The sequence below is a fragment of the Clytia hemisphaerica genome, unplaced genomic scaffold (genome assembly GCF_902728285.1).
Source record: "Clytia hemisphaerica strain Z4C2 unplaced genomic scaffold, Clytia hemisphaerica genome assembly, whole genome shotgun sequence".
NCBI classification, from domain to species: domain Eukaryota; kingdom Metazoa; phylum Cnidaria; class Hydrozoa; order Leptothecata; family Clytiidae; genus Clytia; species Clytia hemisphaerica.
The window spans coordinates 736,069-750,985 of NW_027103657.1; the positions used below are offsets into that span (position 1 = coordinate 736,069).

General features: G+C 35.8%; 1 protein-coding gene and 3 long non-coding RNA genes across 4 annotated transcripts in view; 2 read left to right on the forward strand and 2 right to left on the reverse strand.

The window, feature by feature from the left end:
* The window catches only part of LOC136803226 (protein SDA1 homolog), a 29,021-nt gene extending 22,060 nt beyond the window's left edge, over positions 1-6,961 (reverse strand). The window contains 2 exon segments of the mRNA XM_067059953.1: positions 6,514-6,624; positions 6,627-6,961. Of these exon segments, the coding sequence (XP_066916054.1) occupies positions 6,514-6,624; positions 6,627-6,713 (198 nt within the window). The 5' untranslated portion in view covers positions 6,714-6,961.
* LOC136803230 (uncharacterized) lies at positions 443-1,607 on the forward strand. The gene is made up of 3 exons (XR_010846112.1): positions 443-736; positions 1,168-1,347; positions 1,506-1,607. It is a non-coding gene; the product is annotated as an uncharacterized lncRNA (long non-coding RNA).
* LOC136803228 (uncharacterized) lies at positions 1,706-2,655 on the reverse strand. Its single transcript, XR_010846111.1, has 3 exons — positions 2,566-2,655; positions 2,317-2,388; positions 1,706-2,198 (listed from the first exon to the last, which is right to left on the reverse strand). It is a non-coding gene; the product is annotated as an uncharacterized lncRNA (long non-coding RNA).
* On the forward strand, positions 2,944-3,691 carry LOC136803272 (uncharacterized). The gene is made up of 3 exons (XR_010846122.1): positions 2,944-3,075; positions 3,253-3,315; positions 3,479-3,691. It is a non-coding gene; the product is annotated as an uncharacterized lncRNA (long non-coding RNA).
* Positions 6,962-14,917: the final 7,956 nt, after the last annotated feature.

The following is a 14,917-nucleotide window of genomic DNA, read 5'->3' on the forward strand; positions in this document are numbered from 1 at the left end:
TAGCTTTGCTGTTAGTGTTACCTTCCAGGTAAACCTATTGCTACAATAACTTTCTATCGGTTCAAAATTAACTTGGAAACGTAAAAATGTATAACACTCACAAAATTTCTTTAAATTGTCTCATCCAGGCGCATGACTGCAGTACCATTCCTCAACTCAAATATGAGTTTGACTGGATTGTTCCTTTGCCTGGTCTACTGCATATGGAGATGAACTCTTGCAAAGCATTTATGCGTTTAAACTGGGAGGTGATGTAACTTATATCCTTTATTGTTTTTCGCTAAAAGTCATATTAGTCATGTTTCAGTCACTAAAGAAAATATTCTAGTAATGTTCCAATTGCCTCGACTGCAAAAATGCTGCTGTGATGCTCTAGCATATCCTCAACAACAGTACAATTTTTATTAGCCTGTTCTAAAGAAATGTTCCATTTGTCAGGTTTTTGGGAAAGAACTTGTAACTCAGCTTGGATTCAAAACAGACAAGGCAAAACAGTTGATGGAAAATTGCTCAGACCATCACAAGACCTGGCATTACATGGAACTACTTTTTTTCGCTGGATTAGATGAGATCCTGAGCCTTTACATGTGTGCCAATAAGTCAGCAACTATTGGAGATTTTTGGTCTTGGCTCAAGACGCAGGGTTCAAATTTGCAATATTTTGCTAACATGATCTTGACTTATTTGTTTTCCCTTATGTTCTATCGTGTGTCAGTCAGGAGAAACTATTGTGAAGGTATTATTTGATTATTTTGACGTTTTACTCAAACTTAAAGTCGTGATTAAAGGTACTGCATTTCCACAGGACCGCTACAGTGAAAGCCAGCACTAGCAACTGTTCTGCAAATTTCACATTGCACGCGATATCTTCAAGCGACTAATGAAGTAAGATTTAATGATAGATAGTGCGGCCTTTCGTAATTCCGGGGGGAGGTACTTGGGCAAGTGAAGAGTACGGTTATGTGCCGCCATTAAGGGTGTTTTTTTGGGACCTCTTAAAGTCCCAATAAGGGTCGTAAAAACCGCAATATTTCAACATTTTTACTACTTTTTAGTCCTGCTAAGGGTGCGATGGTCCCGTCAGTTTGTAACCATAGTACCCCCCCCCCCGGGTTTGTAATATTCATAAGCAGAAAACTACAATCAAAATTTCCCTTCTTTACACAGGTGTATTGTTTGCTATGGAGAAACTTTCGACCCTTTTTTTCGTACGCAACCATCCAATTTATCAAAAGATTGTTCATTACAACCGTTTGGTCATGGCGCAAATGCCATTTGAAGTAAAAGAAGTGTTAAAACCTGCCTTTTGCACTTCAACTACGGGAAACGTTGACTCTTGCCAAGGCGGTGAGCTTTTCTGCCTTTTTCGACCTTGATTATGTAAAAGTTAACCTGCTATTTTATTGAAGATAACTGATATGAAAATGTAAAATGACGGATAGAGAGTTTTAGCACGGAGAATGGAAAATGGATTAATTATCATAGTCCCTCATTTTCATTCACAGGTGATGCCGTCCTGGAGGAGATAAACAAAAAAATAAAGAGGTGGCTTTCAAATGTGGGGGTTCCAAGTGGGACCAGTTGGATTGAAACGATACGATCTTTAGACAACCTGGAACAGGTACTACATTTTTACTTATAATTTTAAAATTTAAATGTTACATTATTTGATATAAATAATATAAAAATAACAGTTAATCCTTTTTCTTACTGGGCGCATGATCTGGACAAAAAAATTGGATCTTTGCCACCTGTGGTCTACTCCGAACATTATGTCCAGTACATCTAACATGCACCCAGTAATCGCATCCAGCCTCCACCTCATCCTCATTTGTACATTCTTTATCCTGGCCTTTTGTTTCTTCTTTGAAGCCACACACTATTGGCAAATTCATTGCAGAAAATTTGTGCTTCATTTTGATGTCTTCTGGTGACGAGAACACAATGCTACAAATTTTGCATGTGTTCTCTCTGGCGTTTGGTATTTCCTGTGGCTCTTTCTTTTTGGCCTTTCTTGGAATACCGATTATTTCAGGCATCTTTGCTGAAGGGTTTTCTACTGTGTGATACCTTTTGCTGGCTTTTTGTTTCGAATTTTCGCCAGGGTCTTTGCTTGAGCATGGGTCCGGAGTCTTACTTGAACAAGGGATTTGCGTAAGCTTGGGTGGCGAGTGTGTGGAGGGAACTATCCTTTGTACCTGGTGAGTTTGTAGATGGTAAGATTATAGATACAAAAATATAAACCGAGCGATTTAAAGGTCCAATTACAAAATTTACGAGTATCAAAAAAGGTTTTACAAAGTTATAGTATGTTACCTCAGTAGAAGTAACGGCATTTTCTACCACTTCTGGCACGTTTCCTGCTTTTTCTTCTTCTTGATTTGAATTCTGTAATGGATAGTAAATAGAAACTAAAAGTCGTATTTCACCGTATAATATTTGGCTTATACCAAAGATTTCTTGCTTTTCTAGTAAAAGCCGAAACATAAAAGAAAATGAAAAGATCAAATGATGTGCCATAAAATGGCAGACTATATGTGGCCTAGGAGTCAAAGTTGCACTCACTATAGAGTTATATTTGCAAATAATATCTTCCGTCACTTTGGTTGTTACTTCGTACTTAACATTCACATCAAAGTCAGCAGCCAATTCTCTAGCCTGATAAGAAAAATATTTTTATTATAGTTATGTGGCAACTTCCTCTCAAGCTTTTCTCATCACAACATTGCTAAGCACGTGCATGCAATTTCAGACAAAGAAATCATTTTCATGCGGGTCGTTCTTCGCGAATCGGAGTACCTTAGTGGTAAGTTTTATTTTATGACAACCCTGTCTCAGTGATGAAGAGAACAAATGTAAATTGGGATGAGAATCGGGCTACTTGGAATAGGTGGGAATTTTTAATTGACTATGGCTCTCTCTTTTTTAAGCTGAAAAGTTTACATCGATGACGCATTTGGAGCTGGAAGTAGACTTGTTACAGTTCCACAACATCGATGCCGCCAATCGAAAAAAATACAAGGAGCTTCTGAAGCTAGGCAAAGACGAAACACCGGCTTTAGGCCAAAAGATGAAGTAAATTTTGATTGACAGACATTGTTATCTTCTAGCATCATTTTCTTTAGGGATCATGGCTACTTTTGAGCATGAAAAATAAAAAATTCAAGAGAATAGGCGGTAGAACCTTTACACATGGAATTTATTTAAATATTTGCTACACCTAGCCTGCAAAATTCTTAACTTCTTTTACAGATATGTTTATGTCACCAGCAAGGAAAAAGAAGAAGGAGAGTCACTTAAAAACTTAACAATTACGTAAGTGCCGAATGTTCAAATAAAGAACCTGTAATCAACCAAATGCCTCTAAAACGACCCACGCCCAGGATTTCATTATGTTGAATTTATAATTGGTATCGTTGATCATAGCTTCCCAACCGTATACGTTTAGTTTTTTCTTTTATTTACGTTTTCATTTCAGGGAGCTGAAACAAAGCATCGAGCAATGTCTAACGAACCTAAACAATCCTTTGAAAACGGCTAAATATGAAGAAATAAAAAACACCCTGAAAAAGCCAGAGTTAATAGCCACGTTGGAAGAACTTTTAGGCATTCACCAACCGCCAAATTGATATAGAAGTTTCTAACTCAGCAGCAGTAGGTGTTGTGAATGTAGACCGAGAAAATGATTCACTGTAAATAGAATATGTATTATATGGATTTGTAGTTTTAATAGTCTTTTTTTAATTTTTACCCAAAAGAAAACGTATGAAGTTATAAAAATACCGCTTCGCAAACACAAACCTTTCGGTGAAATGTCTCCAATCGGTTATCAAACCTGTTTGTGTCTAATTCTTTCGCCTTTTTGGCAACCCCTGAAATACATTAAGTAGGTATGAATTTCAACTAGATACATAATCACGCCATAAACGGGAGGGCAGGATTGAGAAAATATTCTAATTTTGATAAATACAAACGAGGACCTGATTGTCAACATACGGTTGCAAATAGTATTTATGAATACACATGGTCAATATATGGTCAACATATTATATCAAGTAGAGCTATAAAAAGAATCGTACATATTTCTAATATGTAGCCTTATTAGCCTTTATACCGTTTTCACGGAATTCCAGAATCCGCCCATGAATAAAAAAAAATAATAAAAAAACACACCGGTTGTTGAGGTTAAAATACCGGAACACTGTCAAAAGATAAGGCTAAATACCGTCACCATCTGATTTTAAAAAACTGTTTTCTTCCTGTCTTTTTTTCCGTCAAATCCCGTAATATCGTACTAAAAAAGGGCCTAGGCCGTCACACCCTAAAAGTACAAACAACCCCCCTATTAAATAATCGCAAATTTTGACCTGCAACAGATCTCATAATAGACGTTGGAGGACAAATTAAGATGAAAGATAACAGTGTTGGCTCGACTAAATGAAATTTACCACAAATATCTGGAAAATATAATTCCAACGTTACAAATTTGGCACATTACCTCGTTTTTTCTTTCCTTTACCACTCATGACGCTTACTTGTTAACAACACTATTCACTACTTTACTTTCAAAATTACTACGACCATCGTATTTATCTATTTTTCTCATATACATTATCAGTTAGTTCTTAGTTCATTACGGCCGAAATGTTTCCCATGAGACTTAGAAAAATGTTCCAAGGAGGGAGATAACAAACAATAGCATTGTTAAAAAGACGTTACTCCTATTAACTTTCTTAATTAAAGATAAATGTCACAGCTTTGCGGATCTAGTTGCTTGTCACTCACCCGTAGATCTTTTTCTTGTGAAGTTCTTCTTAAAATTAGTTTTTGAGGTTGGCTTGGCCCTAAATCTTTCATCTTTGGCTCAAAATTTAGGGAATTTGTCAAGGATTTCCTCTATGTAAATTTCATTAAAAAGCGCCGGTTTATTTTTTCGTAAATCCCTTTAGAAGTTTTGCGGCGCATTCTTTTGCTCGTGAGTCAAGTAAATGATAAAGCGACTTCGCAGCATTAATCTTTGAAACGCAATTTGGTGGGAAGCTAGTGTGACTAACTGTAAGGGTGTAATTACCGTGATTACCGAAATTACTGCAATTACCATTACCTGAGGGTATATTGTATACATTGTCTTATTATGGTGTGGCGCTATAAAGGGCGATATGTTGTGGCGTAAGGGCGTGATTACCGTGATTACCGAAATTACTGCAATTACCATTGCCTGAGGGGTACATTGTATACATTGTCTTATTATGGTGTGGCGTTATAAAGGGCGATATGTTGTGGCGTAAGGGTGTGATTACCGTGATTACCGAAATTACTGCAATTACCATAATAAAGTGAGGTTATGTTTGAAATAGTCATGGAATTGTAGTATGAATTGTGTAAGTCGTCGCTTGTTACGCTTTGTATAGCACGAAGTAGATAGGGAAAGCCACATGTCATCATTTGTGACAAATGTAACATTACTTGAATACGTGTATTAGTGAAGTATTTTTCGAAGTGTTTTTCAGTCCACCATAGATTGTAAAATTGCCCTTTTTTCCCTTTTTCAGTTTGAAGTTCATTTTTATTCATTTTCACGCTTTTAGCCTGAGACGTCCTATCTCATTTACACTGGGTGACGAATACCCCATGCAAATGCTCACCCTGTTATTTGCCAGGATGTGCCTGACTGACGGTGTCGGAATTAGAGGAGGTGTGTCGACATTATACCAAGTTACGTTAATTGTTCAATGGAGTTTGATTAGTTTAATAGTTCTAGTTCTATTGAACTATCACATAATACATAAGTACATTTTCGTGATTTTAAACATAAAGGATAAAATAAAATAAATAAGTTAAAAAGAGTTAGTTCGACTTGTTTCCAGACGATCTCAATCGAACGGAATCGACGATCGAACCAGTCGAACCAAATCGAACGCAATCGACCGATTGAAATTCGATTGTCGAACGCAATCGAATCGCAATCGAATATTACCCAGGATTTGCTGTTCGATTGCTTCGATTACGTTCGATTGTATTCGATTACGTTCGATTGATTCAATTGTATTAGATTTTATTCGCCTTAGTATGGTACTTAAGCGCTCCGCCGCGCACGCTAAGAAGCTCTAACAGAGTGAACAAATTTAATTTGATCGCAATCAAACTCATCGTACATAATCGTAATCGAACGATATCGAAGATTAATCCAATGTAACTGACAATCAATCGAACCAATCGAACATGGTCAACAATCAATCGAACCAATCTAACCTTACTCGAACGCAATCGAATATTACCCAGGAATCGACCGTTCGATTGAGATTCGATTACGTTTGACGATCGAATCGCAATTATTCGATCGCGTTCGATTACGTTCGATTAGTTCGATTGCGATTTTTGTTCGAAGTTGTTCGATTGACACCGTCTGGTTGTTTGATTGATCGGGTCTGGATTTTATAACATTTTGTCATCATGATAAAATTAATATTTCTAAAAAAAAATTCTCAGCCTCAAACTGATTACAATTTATACCTGGGCAATGAATTTCATGACATCTTCTACAGCTTCAGCCTCCCTGGTTGGATCCAGTTTGAAAATTTCCAAATTGGATTGAAAATGTTTCCATTGTTGTAGAAATTCTTCCCTGTATTGTATGACTCTGGATCTCTTTTGATGAGATTCTGTAGTTGTGCAAGATTGTTAGGAAGGTTATTTCTATTACGATTACTCATTTTTATATGTTTTTATACCAAAAGTCCTTCATAAAAAGAGAATAGGGTCTTGACACTCGTCACTTTCCACCAGACCTTACGGTCGTGGCTTCTTCACAAAGACGAAAGACAGATCTGGACTTATTTCGTACTTTCCAGTCTCTTGTTCGTAGTTTTTCTGACTTTCTGTTTCTTTGTGAGTTATTTTCTATGTTTTCTAACTTACTGAATGACTTACCGACAGATCGCCACCGGTGGGATTCGCACCCACTAAATGCAAAGTTCCGATGTTTTGAAACCCATTTGTAGCGGGCATATTGTGTCCTCGAAATTATGTGTCTATATTATATTGGGCACATCAATAATGTTTATAGTTTTTATATTGGGCCGCTATAGGGGTCATCAACACTGCGTGTGTTTTTCGCATGGGACATGGCTTGATGTGGTTCCATGTGGCTTGATGTTCCAAAATATTCCAGTATTCTGAGTGAGTAAAAATTAAAATGTGGGAAAAATGACTCTGGCACACTGGAAGATCACAGTTAATCAGTTTGTCAGTGATCCAAGAATTGACATCGCCCAAGTATATTTGATAAACCCAGAACTTTACTTACTATACCTGATGATTGGTGCTGTGATGACACTTTCAAGTACTCTCAACACTTACATTTTTGTGATTCATTCATTATTTTTATTCTCATGGAAAAAAAATTGGTGAGGATATAATTGGATAAATGAAATTAATGAGCTGATAACACAAGAAAAAGGAGTTATTGCATTGACTAGAACATTAAACGATGATATAGGTACAACAATGACATTAGGGTGACAGAACCAAGAAAGCTGTTTTTTTTGCCTAAAGTGTTTGGATTGGAAGCCATAAAAAGTTTTGCATCAGAGCCAGAGGTACCTATAACATAAAAAACTTATTCTATGGAAAATAATACATCAATCTATCACCATACAGAGAAGAGAATAGGATTGTTTGAGATAATATGCATTTCTTTGGTATTGAGACTGTATCATTTCTAAACCAGTGCACCTTACTGTAAGTGGCATTGATGAGAGTGATGGATGACAGATGAATAAACCAGTAAAACCTTCAACATTTCTAGCTGAATCATTGTGTGGTGGTGGTGGGTAGTGATGAAAAAAGAATGATCCTTTACGAACAAAAAGCTTTTTGTTCAACTGAACTAAAAAATGGATTTAAAAAACATTTCAAATATGATTGTTGTTCTATATATACTGCTGTCAAATCTTTTGACAATATTTGTATTTGGAGTGAAACTTTCATACACCATGCGCTATACGAGACCAAGATTGTTCATCTAACGTTTCCATACCATCTTATAAGAAAGACAAATTATCGAAAGACAAAATAAAGAACGGCAATTCCTAACAAAAAAAATTTATTTTGCCATCACTAACCCTGACCTTGGTCAGTGACTTCCACCCCCTACGTAGTATTCATTTGTGTTTGTTTATCACAGGTAATAACATACGTATGTGGTTTAAAGAATGAGAAATTATGCATGCTTACAAGTTTCACTTTTGATGGTGAGCTGGAAACATTACATGAACTTATACTCATACATACATTACCTTAAGGGAAGAAATTTTCGCGAGAAGAAATTTCTCGCGGAATTTAATTTCGCGAATCAGAGTTTCAAAATGGCAAATTTCGTGGAATTTAATTTCGCGAATGAGCCGATTTCAAAAGTTTCACGGAATTTAATTTCGAGGTTGAGGAAATTATTTGTCGACGAAAATCCCTATTTTGCCCTATAAAGACCAATTTTAGGGGTGATTTTTTTAATTGTGAGAATATTTGTGTTTTGCGGAATTTGATTTCGCGGTTTAGCTATTTGGTGTGTTTCGCGGAATTTAAATTCGCGAATTACACCCAAATTCGCGAAATTAAATTCCGCGAAAATTTCTTCCGCGAAAATTTCTTCTCGCGAAAATTTCTTCCCTTAAGGTAGATTTTATTTAGATTAGATTTTAAAAAACTTTTATTTTATTTTAATAATTTTCATTTCTTTATTAGGTTGCACCATTTGTAATTAGGTTTCTAAACTTGGTGTCCCTTCCTTTGGGTAAATATATGTTTTGAATTGAAAAAATTGAAAAATACAGTATAATTGGACTCAGCCAAAGTACCTAAATTACTTTTTGTGTTTTTTTTACTGTTTTTATGTTGGTTCTGTATTGGTTTTGAAACAATAAAACTACTTGCTCCACAGCAGTGACCTATGACGAGATCATTTATCATGTTTTTACTGGCTGAGGGCAGATAATTTATGTGGAGTAATTTGTTATTCAATAAAGTGTCACATTCACCTTAATTACTTTTTGTGTCATCTCTTGTGGCATAGAACCTCTTTTAATTTATCCAAAATCTGAGGTGGATTTTAACTTTTTCACCTTGTTCAGTTGTTGTTCTAATATCTTTAAAAAAAGCTTATGGAGTCTCCTCCAATTTAGTATATACAGTATTATAATCTTTTTGATTTTGAAAAAAAAGGATCGGTCTTGCTTGTAAAACAATGAAATTAATTTGGTGTAACCTTTTATAGTGGATTTAGGGTTTTTTGTTTTGTTTTTGATACCTTGTTTAAATTAATATAAATAATAAAATGTTTAAAACATATTTTATGCTTGGTCAAGTAAACCTTTGCTTTGTCTGGATTCCTCTTGACTATTTATCCCCAACTTTTTCTAGCTACCTAAATCTGAATTGGTTCATTTACTTTATTACATACAAGAATTTTTAGGCAAAATGTCCTTCATGAAAACCCCTTGTCCCCCCTCAGATCAACTTTTGGTTTTGGTGCCTGAAATTGTTTACATCTTCAATTTTTTATACCTTTTGCAGTTAATTTGCAAGCATGTTGCTTCCCTCCTCTCCATTCTTATGTGAACAGGGAACAAGAACTAATTCCAAATTATTATTTGCGTCAATATTATTATTATTATTAAGTCTTCCTTTTTTCCGAAAATTTTTCTAAGTTTTTTGTCCAAACGAAAAACGCCCCGCAAGGCTAGAAAAGGCAAATAAGGGGCGGGTAATAAATAAGTCGATAGTATTACCTCACTGAGACTTGAATTTTTTTTGGAAAAATTTCGTCCGAATAAAAAGGCCCCGAGAGCGAGAGGCTGGACATTAGGCCCATTGAGTTTCAAGCCTGAAGGGATAGATAGAGGCCAATTTTTTACCCTTCTCAGGCAATAGAAATTGAAGCCACTTATTTCCCATCCAAAACGCGCATAGAACGCGCCTCAATCATGACGAAGGATTGCATCTAGTGGTTCTTTTGTTTTGGAGGACTACATTTTTTGAAACCTAGCGATAGATTTTAGTTTCAATCCGGTGTTTGTGTAAAAACTACGCGCGGGCGTTTAGGATGGGAAATAAGTGGCTTCATTTCCCATCCAGAAGAGTCGCCGCCTCTAGCCCTTCGGGCTAGGACTCAATGAGTAGGCCATAAGGCAACTCTATAATTAAAATCTACTGTAATAAATGCTGACAAATGTGGCGCAAAGAGGTCCAAAACTGCACAATTCTTTTTTTTTTTTTTTTTTTTTTTTCTTTATTGAAACATAAACACAGGGTACATTACGAACATATAATACAAAATACTACTAAACATTAATATAGTCCCTCCCTCCGCTAGAAACTTAAGTTATATCGCCAGAGGCAAGGCTATGAAGAAAGGAAAAAGTAAAACAAGGTGTGACGTGGAGAGAGCTATGGTTGTAGTAGACGCACCACTGAACCTTCCAGATTCATGGATATATTCAACGACAGAAAAAATTATAGTTTGATTTAAAATTAAAGTCAAGCTTTCATCACCGTATAATAAAAACCGACAAAAATAAGAAGGGTTCAGTGGGAGGAAAATAATACCTAAGTCTTGTAGTTTGTCGAATAGAGATTGTCTCGCAAGGGAATATATAGAGCAGTGCAGAAAAAAGTGCTGAGTATTTTCAACTGAGTTAGTTCGACAACCACAAAAAGGGTCTAAAGTATCACGAAAACCATGCCTAAATTTGTGCTCGTTCAGATGACTGAAACCTACCCGAAGTCGATTTAGAAAGACTACACCTTGATTGTCAGAAACATCAAAAACACGAGATTGTTTGGGTCTCAAAAATTTTAAAATTGCATTCTTAAAGGTCTTAACAGAAGGTAGATCTCTTATATTCGCGCCCAGGACATTCCACTGTGATATGCAGTAAGGAAAAAAAGTATTACGAAAACGCTCAGTTCGTATATTAAGAGGATAAATAGGATTTCTTGTTCTTATGTTAACTGGCTCTGTAAGCCTTGCTGGCAGATAGTTACGTAAGTAAGACGGAGCTTGGTTATTTATGATTTTATATGCACAATTCTCATGTCCCTTGCGTTGGTTATCCCTTTAAATGGCTCGTACTTACAAAAATATGAATGAATCATATATCTACATGGTTTATACTGCAAATATATTAAAAAACAAAGTAACTTTTATCTTCCTTGAAAACCCCTGCCAAACGGAAAATCCACGAACCTTTTACAAGTCGGTTCCAAAAGGTTTTTCCTAATAGTGTGGTGTGTGGTCGTGTTACAAAAATACAGGCTGTTTGTACTTTCAACATTGAGTTTCAAGCCCGAAGGGAACCTTTCTCAGGCAAGAAAAATTGAGAAGCCACTTATTTCCCATCTAAAACGCGCATAGAACGCGCCGTAATCATGACGACGGATTGTATCTAGTGGCTCTTTTGTTTTGGAGGACTACATTTTTTTAAACCTAGCGATAGATTTTAGTTTCAATCCGGCGTTTGTGTAAAAACTACGCGCGGGTGTTTAGAATGGGAAATAAGTGGCTTCATTTCCCATCCAGAAGAGTCGCCTTTAGCCATTCGGGCTAGAACTCAATGACTGTTAAACGGTTATAGCCGATTTCCTTACCTAACTTGAGATATTTCATGCACAAGTTCCACTTTTCACTACCTTTTGGTCTAAAATTGACCACAAATTGCATCCTCTGCGTAAATCTCGAGTAAGGTAATGAAATCGACTATACCCGTTTAAAAGCCTTCTATATAGTTTTTTGAGAGCTTTCGAATGGTATACATGATATTGTCTGAAAATGAGTTTGAAATTTTCAAAAATTTTCGGCCTTAGGGTTTTGCCTGGGGGAAAGAGAAATTGTCCAAAAAAGGGATGTTCCACCAGGGATTTTTTCCTGAGGCATAGGCATCTTTATAGAGTAGGTCTGGAGAAAGTTTCAACTAGGTATTATTATTTTTTTGTAAATTGTGCTAAACGACCTAACTATAAAGTAAGTCAAAAATTTCACATCGAGTTCTCGGCCGACTTTTTAAAAAATTTCTCAATTTTCGCACAAAAAAGATCTTCCGAGAAAAATCTGACCCGTTGTTTGAATTCATCCCCTGCCTTGCCCTGCATTTGTCCCATCAAAAAAAATTCACCTCTCTCTCTCTCTGAATGGAAAAGGTACTGTGGCTAGGCAGTCTTTGTATAAGAATCACAAGCTCAAAAGTTTTTACTTGATATTCTTGAAAGGAATTGGATTGTGTTTATGGGCGCAAAGATTCGGAATCCGAGACACTGTCGCCCATTCATAAAAAAAGTAGTCATTTGGTAAATTGTTTTGAAAGTATAGCAATAATATTTTATAATGAAGCACTCTATAAAAATATTTGGTTTTCAGAATGAAATAGCTGAATCTAGACAGCAAAGGATATTTCATCTGATTCAGCTTGCCAAATGTCAAAAGGCTTTTCTGTTGATTCCTCGTTTACGCGTCTAACGTCTGGTATTTTTCTTCTTTTCGATGTTTTCGGTAAGGTACTCTTTTTTAATTTTCTTTTCACTTTTTTTGTTCCTGGTACCCTTCTTGTCTTTCTTTATATTTTTGCAGAAGCGGATAACGCCTAGCGATTCAAGACTCTTTGTACATAGGCTTTGTATTGGCCCATACAGGGTGTCCCTAATTAAAGTATCGAGTCGAAACACAACTATGAGTAGAAAGTTTTATGTGCGTGTTCACAAAATTGTATTTTAAGCTCTCCCTCTTTTTTCTTTGTCATTACGATTAATTTATACGTTGTAACTACCTTTTGTAATAAGCCTGTGTGATGGAGAACGTTCTTATATTTTAGCGATAACACACACAAACTTTTCTACTCAATCGCATGTTCAAACTCGATACTTTAATTAGGGACACCGTGTAGAAATAATGAAAGGAGTTTTAAATTAACAGAGATCCCAATGCTAATTGGCTCTATAAAAACAATTACATCTTTGCAGAGGCGGACAACGCTTTGCGATTCAAGACTTTTGATACGTGGATTAATTCATTCACGAGACAAAAGAGATTTAAAGATTTCGCGTGGATTAAATTTCGCGAATTAGGCCTTCTTTTTTAATTTCGCAACTATATGAACTAAATGGAACAAATGCAGACAAAGTAACTAAAATACTTTCTTTGATTTCGCGGATGACATTTTAAAATTATTTCGGCTTTGCAACATTTTGATTGCATCCAAACGAACTTTTTCCTTTTTCACAACCTCAAGTCAAAAGTCTCTGAAAGGGGTAGAAAAACCATTAACTCTTCCCATACGGACCAGCCAAATTTCGTTCATTTTGGAACGATACCTTGGGCTGCCGGCAATTTTTAATTGAGGACCTAATTCAAAAAAGTGGCACGCTGAAAAGATAGCCCGTGAAAAGAGCTTTCTAACGAACCCAAACAGGACCTATTTTGCATCAGCTAAAACCGAGAAAATTATATTTGAAGTTTGCAAATCGCCACTTTTGAGAAAATCTTGAAAATTACGTTTTCCACCGTACAGAAAGAGTTAAAAAGCAAATTGAGTCTCTGTAATAAGGGTCCAGAATTTATAAAAAAATCGAATTTCCTTTTTCAAAGGGTCGCGATTTTCAAAAGTTTGGATAAAAAACAAGCAAAAATCTGCAAAAACTTTGAGAAATGTCTCTCCCAAAAGCGCCAATTTTCACTCTCTCTAAGGGTCGATTTTCGACTTTTGGCTCGGACATACCTGTCACCTCGCAAACCTAGTACCCCCGGCTATTTCGATTTTTTTTTTACCATTTTAAAAGCCATTTTTTTCGCCGCACATACCGTCAGTTAGCAAACCCAGTAGCGAATTGACGATTTTTGAAAATTTGACGGGGATTTAATTTGGCGAAGAAAGTTTTTTATTGCCGTGTTTTGTTGAAGCTCAAAATAGAAACAATGAGGAAGTGGAAGCTCCAAATGGAGACCGCCATAAAGAGACGATAAAAAACATAAAATAATAAAGAACGAGAAAGAACGATAAAAAACGAAAAAAAGAACAACAATAAAGAACGAAAAACTTTAACTCGATCAAAATAATGATTTTCCTTTAATTTTGGCGGGGATTTAATTTGGCGAATAGGAAATTTTGAAAAATTTGGCGGAGATTTAATTTGGCGAATTTTGCTTTATCCACTCAAGGTACTTTTTTCAATCTTAAAATAAAACCAAATCATACTGAAATCCCCAAATACAAAACCATTAGACTCACTAACCAAAAGCATCTTGTACAGACAGTGAATCGTTCACTGATTACAAACAAAGATCAAAATGGAATCCAAATAGAATTCGTTTGAAACATTAAGTACTTTAACCGGATTAATTTTCGCGAGATTAAATTTCGCGGTTTCGCGAAAATAAAACTCGCGAAATCGTTTGGGATAGCTCGTTCGCGAAATTAAATCCGCGCGAAATTTTTCAAAGGGGTCATTCGCGAAAATAAATCCACCTGGGTTTTTTTTTTAATTTTGCTTTTCTTAGTTCACTTTTTTTTCCTTTTATGACACAATGATATGAATAATACATCTTTAAAATTGACAATATCTAATCTATTGTGACTACATCACTTTCCTCATTTTCCACATTTTGGGACTTTTTCTCTTGAGAAGATAACGGCGAAGATGACGACGAGGATGCGTGGGTTTTGCCAGAGAAGCAACGCTCTGCATTTGACATTTTTGAAAATTTTGATGATGAGAAAGAATTGTAATTTTTGTACCATAGTTGTTTTTAGCAAAATTGTCAAGTTTCAAGAAAATCGTAAAGATGACTGAAGTAATTTATTTTTTAATTTCTTCCCTTCGCAAAATTAAATCCACGCGAAATTTTTGAAAAGGCTCATTCGCGAAATTAAAT